The sequence below is a fragment of the Diabrotica virgifera genome, chromosome 2 (genome assembly GCF_917563875.1).
Source record: "Diabrotica virgifera virgifera chromosome 2, PGI_DIABVI_V3a".
In the NCBI taxonomy this organism is placed as follows: Eukaryota; Metazoa; Arthropoda; class Insecta; order Coleoptera; family Chrysomelidae; genus Diabrotica; species Diabrotica virgifera.
In genome coordinates, this window is record NC_065444.1 from 106942035 (window position 1) to 106954122 (window position 12088).

At 32.1% G+C, this 12088-nt stretch overlaps 1 protein-coding gene across 4 annotated transcripts in view; it reads left to right on the plus strand.

Moving 5' to 3' along the window:
• The window catches only part of LOC114334622 (inositol polyphosphate-5-phosphatase A), a 176266-nt gene that overhangs the window by 149099 nt on the left and 15079 nt on the right, over positions 1 to 12088 (plus strand). For 3 of the 4 annotated variants that reach the window (XM_028284703.2, XM_028284704.2, XM_028284705.2), the window contains one exon: positions 5550 to 5586. In XM_028284703.2, coding sequence (XP_028140504.1) covers positions 5550 to 5586 — 37 coding nt within the window. Of the gene's footprint in view, positions 1 to 5549; positions 7491 to 12088 lie in introns of those variants that run through there. The other variant, XM_028284701.2, reaches the window with a different exon arrangement.

The window sequence follows — 12088 nt, forward strand, 5'->3', positions numbered from 1 at the left end:
ACTTGGCAGAAAGTGTGGGTACTATACAGTCTACTAAATTGTGACAAATAAAAGTTTCTAGCTACTACCAGAGGCGTACGACAGGGGATAGTTAATGGTTGACCCTTCCCAAATTCTACGCCACTGAGGGAATTACTTTTTAGTGAAATTTTTCGATTCTCTAATACTTTCTATGTAAATAATATACTCTTTACTGGTAACGATTAAGTCATTAGTTTTCGAGATATTGGACGGTAAAAATGAAACGGCATAGTTATTTTGATTCATTCATTCATTCATTTTAAACTTCCAATATCTCGCAAACTGATGACTTTATCGAAACCAATAAAGTTATTTACATACAAAGTATTGGAGAATCGAAAAATTTTGCTAAAATAGTAATTCACTCAGTGGCGTAGAATTTGGAAAGAGTCAATCATTCACTATCCCCTGTCGTACGCCTCTGGCACTAGCTAGAAACGTTTATTAATCACAATTTAGTAGGGTGTATAATAGCCACACTTTCTGCCAAGCATGATAAGGATACGTCAAATAGTTTTAAAGAACTTGGTAACAATAATTTTTAAAATTTTTAAATAAAACACCCTGTAACGCAGTAAGTAGCCACATTTTATTTAAGAGCTTTTAGTTAAATCTTAATATTTTTAGGTCTAAAATCTGCAACTTAGAGATTCAACATTCTTAATAAAATTTAACCCTAAAAGGGCCCATAGTAATATAACTCCAAGAACAAAAAGAAGAAGAAAAAACGACAAAAAAATTTTGTTAATTAGTAAAAAACTCCCAGGAACCCAATTATCGAAACGGCATTTCAAAGTACTTAATCCCCGCGACGTTATTAAAAAAACAAATTATAAACAAATTTGAATAATTTTCAAATGCCCTTTTAGGGGAGAGTTTAATTGAAATTTGAATTTATCAATACATTTATGGAAAATATACATAAAAATAAAAATAATGAGATCTTATGCAGGTGAATATTTTTTTGGCAACAACCGCGTTTTTGCAATTGAAAATATAGTATCATTTAATAAACAAATTCAATATCTCAAAAAATATTAAATATTTTTTGACCAATTTTTTTTTGCTTAATACTGGTAACATAGCGCAAATTCATCTGTAAAATAAGATATTCTATATTGCTTATTTACAAGGCTAAAAATAATTTTTTGCAAATTTGTTTTTAATGTTTTATGTATAATTATTAATAAATAAGGGGTCAAATTTAATTTAGTAAGTCTTATGTGAATGACTTACCCTTCAACTTTGCAGAAAAAAATCCCGTAGACCTTTATTAATAAATGAATTACCTCAGCAGTATTTTTTTTTGCAAAAATGACCCCTTTTTAATTATTTAAACAATGATCCCCTTGTATGATGTGGATACTTTCTTGAAAATATCTTTTGTACCCACCTAAACTTTGATATAAAATTTGTTTCAACCTGTACGAATTTACATTTTGTTTTTTTTTATTTTATTAGGCTATAAACCAGGATGAAAAGTCATATTCTAAAGTTTTGGCAACGCTCTGACGTCAGATATCTTGAATGACGTAAACGTGTTTTTGTAGTAAAAATGGTATACAAATCTTTTAACATTCACAAAGTCACTGGCAACTCACTACTAAACTAACGAAATGTTTCTCATTTCGTCTCCGGACAAGCTGTATCTGATGATGCCAAAAGGCTGAAATACATATAATACAGTGTCAAGTAGACGAGATATAAATATTGCTGTTCGTGTTTTCTTTGCACACTATTAAACAAAGTGTAATAATGTGCAAAGTTGCAAATTATTTTTATGTGACGGGTGTTTTTTTAGATAATTTAATGAAAATATCAAGCGCAATATGGTGCTCTTTAAAGAAAAGGGACAAAGAATATCATAATTTTAGATTTGCGTCTACTACAAACCATAAACGTAGTTTGCAGAAACAGTCCATATTTAGAGTAATGGTACTTGTCCTGAAATATGTAAGTTGTTTTTGGTACAGATTGTGACGTAGTGTAATAGCTCTGGAAAACGAGAATATGTGTTATCACGTAAACTAGGTTTTGGTAGAAAAGTACTAGTACAGTTAGCTGTAGTACCTCGAATGTAGGAATCCCGAATTATTTGCTAGTAGCTTCACGCAAGTCTGATAAAAAAACTGAATATACAGGATGTAACAAAAAGGCAGGTCATAAACTAAATCACATATTTTGGAACCAAAAATAGTTCAATTGAATCTAAATTACCTTATTACAAAAATGTGCACATAAAAAGTTACAGCCCTTTGAAGTTACAAAATGAAAATTGCTTTTTTCCAAAATATCGAAAACTATTAGAAGTAAGATTAGAGAATTATTATTTTTATAATATTATTACCAGGTCTCTATAATCTTACTTAACCATTTAAAAATATGTGTTAGATTTTACAAATATCAATAAAAGCTGGCTTCTCGAAAAAGTACTAAGAGACAAAAAAGTTTAAAAAATATTTTGTTAAACTAATGGTGCCACAATAATAATTTAATTGGATCGTACGCAAATATTTGGAAGGGGTGGGGTGGGTTTAAAGGAACAAAACCCCCATAAAATTTTTATGGGATGCCCAAATTTCACTTTTATTTTTTAAAGTTGTTTCTGCCATAATTATTCCACATAATAGTATTCCAAAGTCTAATAGTTTTGTAACTTCAAAGGGCTGTAACTTATTTTGTGTGAACATTTGTGCTAAGATTTGTACTACAGAGAACCCCGCAAATCCGAACTAATTGGGGGGACAGCCTGTTCGGATTCCGAAAAGTTCGGATTATCCGAAAGTGAGCCTAACCGTTGATTGAAATATTAATATTAGCCTAACTCAGAATTCAAAGCATACATTCTGTTTGATTTTGAGTCGCAAAACGTTCTCGCAAGAGTGTGGACAATATTTTTAGGACTCAAGTTGACTAAGAGAAAACCGAAGTAAGTTTATATTTAACCTTTTTAAGCACTACGCATAAAGTACGTATTTATTTTAAAGAAATTTTAAATATCAAAGTCCTAATAATCCTACATTGTTCAATTTTCTGGTCATACTCTGTATAATAAACATGTTGTTAAGTTTTTGTCTTGAATTTTTTAATTTTTTTCACTTTCCGTTGGTTCGGATTTGCCGAACGTTCGGATTAGCGTGGTTCGGATTTGCGGGGTTCGGATTTGCGGGGTTCGGATTTGCGGGGTTCTACTGTATTTGTACTACTTTTTGGTCCCAGAATATGTGACTTAATTTATGACCTATCTTTTTGTTACACACTGTATATAGTTTTGTTCGTAATTATAAAAAATTTCCTTTTTTTTTTCTTCTAATCGACAGTAAATTTCAGACACAAGGAGTTGTCAGTATTGTGAATTCTAAAGGTCGATTCGCAAACATCCGTGACGTGACCGTAACGGGACAGTGTCGTATCAGTACTTCGCCGGACCGTAATTTCGGCTGTTTCACTTCATGTTCACATAGCCCAGTGCCGTGCCTTGAAGGTTATCAGAATGACGGTAATTTCCGACATATAATTTTTGACTATTGCTGTGATTTTAGATGAAGAAGAACAACAGAAAAAAGAGACAGACACTACAAATAAGCATTTGTGGGTCCATCAAGCTTGGATGATGGAAGGGGGAAGAGGAGGGGATGAAAGCAACCTAAAAAAGTTTTCGCTTCAAAAATTTATTTCGTCGAAGCAATGACGGTCGATAATTCAATACTTTTTCTCCATCTAAAAAGGGCACAACGTACCTAAAGAAGTTTTCACTTCAAAAATTTATTTCGTCGAAGCAATAACGGTCGCTAATTCAATACCTCTTTCCCATCCAAAAAGTGCCAAACGTCCCTAAGGAAGTTTTCATTTGAAAAATTTATTTCGCCGAAGCGGTGACGGTCGCTAATTCAACACTTTTTCTCCATCTAAAAAGTGTATAACGTCCCTAAAAAGGTTTCGCTTCAAAAATGTATTTCGTCGAAGCAATGACGGTCGCGATGGCGGTCGATAATTCAATACTTTTCTCCATCTAAAAAGGACACAACGTCCATAAAGAAGATTTCACTTCAAAAATTTATTTCGTCGAAGCAATGACGGTCTCTAATTTAATACTTTTTTCCCATCGAAAAAGTGCAAAACGCCCCTAAAAAAGTTTTCACTTCAAAAATTTATTTCGCCGAAGCGATGACGATCGCTAATTCAACACTTTTTCCCATCTTAAAAGTGCAAAACGTCCCTAAAACAGTTTTCACTTCAAAAATTGATTTCGTCGAACAAATACCGGTCGCTAATTTAATACTTTTTCCCATCTAAAAACTGCACAACGTCCCTAAAGAACTTTTCACTTCAAAAATGTATTTCGCTGAAGTGATGACGGTCTCTAATTCAATACTTTTTCCCCATCTAAAAAGTGCACAACGTCGTTAAAGAAGTGTTCACTTCAAAAATGTATTTCGTCGAAGCAATTACGGTCGCTAATTCAATACTTTTTCCCCATCTAAAAAGACCAAAACGTCCCTAAAGAAGTTTTCACTTCACAACATTATTTCGTCGAAGCAATTACGGTCGCTAATTCAATATTTTTGCCTATCTAAAAAGTGCACAACGTCGCTAAAGAAGTTTTCACTTCAAAAATTATTCGTTTTCATTTCTATGCCGATTTTGTTCCATATCCCATCGTGTCCATATACTTAGGATTTGACAAATAAACAAACCGAGTTTTTACGCAGCAACTGAATTAACATCTTGGCATTCACTTTGCGGAATGCAGCCGTGGCCAAATAAAAAGTCAGTGAAAATAAAAATATCGTGGGCGAGATATCTACGGTTATGTCAACAACACTGACAGTACTGTCTGATCACTGTATCGGGCATGTGTGAATTGGGCCGTTTATTTCCCCAGAAAAATATTTTTACGTCGCCGTGCCGGTGGAATCACGTACCGTTCACTTTCACGGTACGAGCACGGATATGTGCGAATATATCTTTAAATGCAATAACAAAAATCGCGCTTTTTAAATTAAAAATCAACGGGGTCTTTCAACACTTTGTCTAAACTCAACTAATCTCCGTTTCAAACATTAGAATCAGTATGTGGTATGGTTGTATATTGTAAGCGGGATTGCCATTCTGTGAATTATCATAAATAAATCCTCCTTTAGTATTTCACAGCAGTTAACAGCGATAATCCTCTCAAAGTACGTGCCTAATACTAACTTTCACAGCCGTTGCCGTTGAGAGCGGCAACATTGTCAAGAAAATTCTCATTTAGTTTGTATTGGCCCTATCCTCCGTACACTGACTCTAATGTCTGACATGCGGTATAGATACATCATAATCAATTAAGTATTTTTAACAGGATCTAGAGTGTTGTTGTTTTTTTGGGTTTATATGACTGCGGACACTAAATCCATTCGCCAATCTAGAGTGTTAATAGTATATAGATATAATAATATTGCTAGTATTGACTTGCGAGATAATTTATAGATAACTGCATCATATTTTTGTAAAAACTTTTACTAATTTATTTTTTTAACTTTTTGCAGCCAGTATATCTCAGGATAGATCTAAAGAAAAAAGCAGGTACAAACGTATGTTGTGAACACGCACCTTTCGCTTGCTTGCCTGATAAATGCAAATGTTGCCAAATGTACGCTTCAATTAAAATAACATTAGTAGACATGAGTGATTATAGCAAAACCAGCTTCCACAAACTCCCTGTCCTCGACACCAGACTTCTGCAGGAACCAATCACCAAAGACATGCTATCGCACGAACCCTATACCCCAGAGAGTGTAGATTCGCACTCACATTCTCCAATGCGCACAGAAGAAGAAAGAGAATCTGTGTCTCCTTTACAACTGAAATCAAGGTTGGAAAACATATTGCGTATGGAATCAAAATTACCGAAACACGTAATGAAGAGGTCAGCTTCAGATAATGTAGACGTAGATAAACCTAAAAGTTTTTTGTTTAGAACAAGAGCTATGTCGGAAATACCAAAAAATGTACAATCACGTGTTAGACTTATATCTACACCTCGTGCAGGGTCACTGAATCGACTACAAAGTCATCACAGTTCTTCAGACGAAGACTGGTTCGAATTTGATGAAGAATCACATACAAAGTGCTTAGACGATTGTTTTGAAGAAGTGTTGAATAAAGATGAGACTATAGATGTTCCTATTATTGTAGAAAGTAAGCAAAAAAAGAAAAGATGGAGGTTTAGGAAAATTAGGACGCGCTCAAAAACTAGTTGTTGTGCTATAGTGTGATTTTTTATTTTTATTTTTTTGTAGATCTGTTTTTTGTATTATTCAAATATTTTTGCAACCGCTGTAGAAAATTATAATGCTTGCAGTGTTGCACTAGTAGATTGAGGAAAGACAGTGGAATTTTGGGCAAATGCTATGCAGGGCATTCGAATGAGTACACAAAAGCATTGTAACGTCAACTTGTGTACTCTAAAGAAAAATCTCATAAGAATGGAACAGTTATGACGTTTCGCTTAGAAACACCAAAATTGACTGATGGTGTGCCATATATGCTTTTACCAAAGCAGCTTTTGGATTTTTGTATTACATTAATAATGTGATATATTTTATAAATCATAATACATAATAGTAAAATGGGCATTAATAAATGCTATAATGACATTTCTTTGATTTAAATATATAGGTTATCTTTTTAGTTTTGTATGTAATTAGTCACTTCTACCCGTTGATAGAACTGTTTTCTAGACTGTACAGTTTCATTGTCCACTTGTATTCTTGTTCTTCTTAACTTCTTTTGTGTTAGTTTTTAGTACTGATTCTACTGATTTTTTGCACTGATATGTCACTTACAGCTTTCTACATCTTCAACTGCTAAGAAATCGTCTAGAAATAGACTCTTCTAATATTTTGTACTATATACCTTCCCCTTCTTCTTCTAACACTTAAATTATTTATCAATATAACTAATTTTTAAGACATCTAAAATGAATCAAAATATTGCTACACCTTTTCTGGCTAATTTCAATTGCTATATACATGTCTTTAGCACATGTTATTTCAGATTAACAATCAACATTTAACCCTTTTTCAACAAGCCAGTGTTGAAAAAGTTTCAAAAATATTGTGAAAAATTGTAGCTAGTTTTATTTTTTTTTTCGAAAACTTTTTTTTATTTCCCTTCACACCACGTTATTAATTATTATAAGTTCTTTTATTATAATTATATGTGAAATGTAAAAGATAACCTTGAAATCAAATTTATGTTAACCTTATATTAGTTAATATTTTAAATATGTTAAAAAACCTAATATAAAAATAACTTTTGTAAAGCCTTTTTCCAAATTACGTAAAAATAGATAACATTGCTAGATGAAGGTGCTGTAAAAGTTGACTAATGATTCAATCATGTTGATTCATGATGAATGAAAAGAAAGACGATGAAGCAATCTAAGTCTACTTCATTGGTTTAATAAAACTTGAGATATTTTTTGAGTTTTTGTTCATTTATGTACTAGATGTGTATGTGTCAAAAATAGTTAGGTTTGGTTCTTTGATTAGACTTTGTAGCTGAGGGTTATCAGTCAAGTGACATTTATACGAGAATGAAAGCTGAATTTTGTGACCGCAAAATTATTCTCATATGACTGTGATTATATGGTGTAGAACATTTTGTCGAGAAGAATCCAAGAATGACTCATCCTTTCTTGGACGGACCTACATGTTTCTGCATAGGATAAAACTGCAACAGAGCTACAGTTGAGTCCGCGAGTCTTTACCCGTGCGTCATCATTTAAAGCATACGAAATAAGTCGGAAATCTGTTTCACGCAACAACAAGTGACAGAAAGTGGCTACTGTTCCGATTACGGGTTTTATTATAAAATTTGACATTATCAAATATATAGAATGTCAAATGTTAGTTTTGCTTCAAAATTTTTGTGCAGAATTACAGCTACACTTGAAGTAGCTTAATAAATTATTTTATTATTATTGATTAATAAATAAATAAACAATTTATAAAAAAATTCAATAACATTTTATTTTTGTTATTTTATTCACTTTGACGGAAACCTAAACACAATCATTTCTTTACTGTGTGAATGACGTTAGCTTTGTATGTTTTAAATATTAATTGCCAACATATAATTACTTGCCTTAAAATTTCAAAGCCCAATATAAAATTAGTTGTGAAAACAACTGTTTGTGTAATATAAAGAAACTTCAAAACGCAAAAATTCGACAAAAACCGCAAAAAATTCAACTGACTGACAGCCACAAAAGTAAACAAAGCAGAAACGTCAAACAAATTGTGCTTAAAATATGAAAACATACCGAATCGTCTTTTTTTGTACCTATCTCTTTTCAATACACTGAGTCTAGATGGTTCATAAAAATAACATGTGTTTTTACTTAATAACAAACGGCAGCTGGTTTGTCATGAGTTTCATGCATGGAAGAGAATGATGCTAGATAAAAAGTATGTGTTTTATCTCGCCCGGTATTAATGACGCACGGGTAAAGATTTGCGGACTCAACTGTAGACATGTCTTTAAATTAAAATAGACGAATGAAAGCTAGAGCACTTTCTCAGATGTTTACTTTTTCTTCTTCTTATGCCGTCTTCTAGCGAATGTTGGCGATCACTTTTTTAAACGCTTCTCTGTCTTTTGCAACGTAAAATATCTGTTCAACACTGAGGCTAGTCCAATCTCTGATATTCCTCAGCCAAGATTATGACCCGCTAGGTGCGTTTCATAAGCGTATGAGTATTAATACACTTTGTGGTCCCGCTCATACCTCAGGGTGTTGACTACAGACTGTATGGCTCGTCCAGCATGCCATAGCATGAAGAATAGGGTGCACATCATTTTCACAATGTAGGCACCCCACTCCATGGTCTGACCCATGAAGTGAGATGTTTACTATCAAAGTGAGAATGCCTATCACTCTCATTTCATAATCCCTAGTCTTGCAAAATTCCCACTCAGCGGATGTCACGACTACGTACTGATGAATAGATGAATTTACGTTTGGTCTTATCATAACAGAATATCAAATTCGCTATTGACGTAATGCTTTTTTACACCAAATTGTCGAAGAGCCTTTGCGTTATGATCCAAGAACTAGAATCCAAACGTAGTGAAAGCATACACAATCTCAACCAAAAAATGTCAGTTGAAGATTCTATTGAATGTATAAATAGTATGGTATAATTAGACCCAAACCCAGACATCCAAAGTGAAGGTTATCCTTCAACACCAACTTGTTCTATATGGTCCACATATTTTTCATAGACATCCAAAGTGAAAGTTATCCTTCAACACCAAATTGTTCTATATGGTCCACATATTGTTCAGTCAAAAGTTACACCATTTTAAGCGTCGGGTTTGGGGGGGGGGAGGTGGGGGCGAAGTCGGTAAATTAGTAGTTTTTTACGTTTTTCGTCAATATTTCTAAAACTATACCGTTTAGCGTAAACAATGTTGTATACAAAAATATTCTAAATTGAATTTTAAACAAAAAAGGTTCTATGCATAATCCTCCTAAAACTAAAGTTACGGAGGTAGTATAGTATAATTGGTCAACAAAAAGGGCTAACCCCATCATCCAAAATAAAAGTTATTCTCCAACACCAAATTGTTCTATATGACATGTTCTATATGTAACAAATTCGTAAAACGTATATAACGCATTGAGTATATTTAAAAGTTGACGAATATAACAATAAAGTAGAAATGTTGCCTAGTTTGCACTACTTGTATATATACACACAGCAATACTAGTTTAAATTAATTCAACAGTTCTAAAGGGTTCTTTAACATAGTTGAAAAATATAAGGCCAAAGTGTACCGTTAAACTCTTAATAATATCTGTCTTGCTATATAATACATAGGTATACTGAAAATTCAACTTTTAAACACGTGAACCCAACTACTTCAAATGTATGGTAAATTATTTTTGTTAGATTCGCTAATGAAGAAATACATACATCAACAGTATCGAAATAATCGTATTAAATTATAAAAAAATTTCATAAAATCCTAAAATGTTCTAGAGCGCATTTATGTCATCGCTAATTGATATTCACACTTATTTAAACTTAATTTGTTTGCGTTACAAAATTAATGAATATATTTTTTGCTGTGAATGATCATAGAAAAAATCATGTATACAACTTGCATTTAATTATCATTATGAAGCTCGTATTCTATACGAAACTTGCCGCTACGCGGCTCGTTTCGTATCCATTTTACTATCATCACTAAATGCATGTTGCATAATATACTATTTCAATCTTATGGGCCGTATTCTGAAATTGTGTTACATCAAGACATTTCGTCTGCGACTGAGGCAGAGATTATTATAAAGGCGATGAGGCAGTGATCAGAGGCTGTCTTCCTTACTGAGACTGATTGGTAACCGTTAAGTTTGTCGCAGACAAAACGTCAACAAGAAATAATTCCAAACAACGGCCTATAATTCTAGAAAACAAGGTATCAGTAAACAATGGCAATGAAAGCTTTAATTCAAATAGATATTGTTGATGTGTGTACCAGAAATATACTTATGTATAGTTTATACAGTCAGTGAGCACGTAATGGAATAAATTCATTTTTTTTTTCATAAATGAGTGATTTTGGAAATAAATCCCAAAACAGGTCGAATTTTATTTTTAAATTACGTGATTACGTAATCGATAATTTTTTAAATAAGGATAGGGGTCGTTTGATAGCTCATTTGAAAGGTTCTTCAATTTTCTATATAGTAATATAAACATTTACCTAATTTTTTATAAAAGGCTCCAATTTTTTTTAATTTAAATTAATTGACACAAGAAGAAGAGTGTATGTAACTTATTTAATTCAAAATATTTTTATTATTAAAATAAATTTTACTGGTGTTAGAAAACAGAAAAAATATTTATTTCATAAATAAACATTGCTTGTCGCTTAAATTAAATGTTAAAACTACCAAAAATTTGAACATTGAATTTAAGCGAAAAACAATATTTATTTGTTAAATAAACATTTTTCCACCTACCTCTACCGAAAGTATACGTTTCCGGACCTGATTGTAGGGAGCAAAGTTGTACTTTTCCTTCCTAGGGAGGAAAATATTTTTCCTCCCTAGGGAGGAAAAGTAAAAGGACGTCATGGTATTTCATTCATGAAATATAAGTTACTGACGCCCTGTACAATATCTATTTTCTATTACGTAAGTATCTATACATTTTAACGTTTATTTATAGAACACCCTGTATTTTGCAGAATGGTAAAAAACAGTAAATTGTTATTTTGATTTAACAATGTTTACATTAATAATTTGACTTATATTTGACAGTTGACAATTATATTGTACCTACTTGTTAGTTTTAGTTTTAATAAATTTTGTTGGTTAGTTACATAAATAAATTAAGTAAAAATGAAAAAATGACTTGTTATTTGAGGAAGGTGGAAAAACCATATGAATAACATGGGAGTAAAGTGCCTTTTCCTCCCTTGAATGATTACTTAGTAAACTTCATTCTCGGGAGGAAAAGTAGCACTTTCCTCCCTTGTTATACAAATAGCTATTTCCTGTTTTCTGACAGTAGCAAAATGTATTTTGAATTAAATAAATTATGTACATGCATTTTACATTTTGTATCAATTAATTTAACTAAAAAATTATTTTTTTCGGACACCTCGTATAATGTCGAGGTTTATATTACTAAATAGAAAATTAAATAACCTTTCAAATGAGCTAGCACACGACCCCTATTTTCATTTAAAAAAATCATCGATTACGTCACCACGCAAAGATGGATGACGTCACTAATACGATATATATGCCAAAAAAATCATAATTTAAAAATAAAAATTGACCTGTTTCGAGCTTTATTTCCAAAATTCCCGACTCACGAAAAAATGAATTTATTTTAACCTTTACGTGCTCACTGTATATTAAAATAATTACTTGTGATAATTCTATTGACATAATTACTTACAGTTGGCTTCTCAAACATAAATTCCATTCCTCTGTTATTTCCTCATGAGTTGTACTTTTTATTTTGTATATTTTTTCTTAATTTTTATTTGTGTTTTTCTGTAG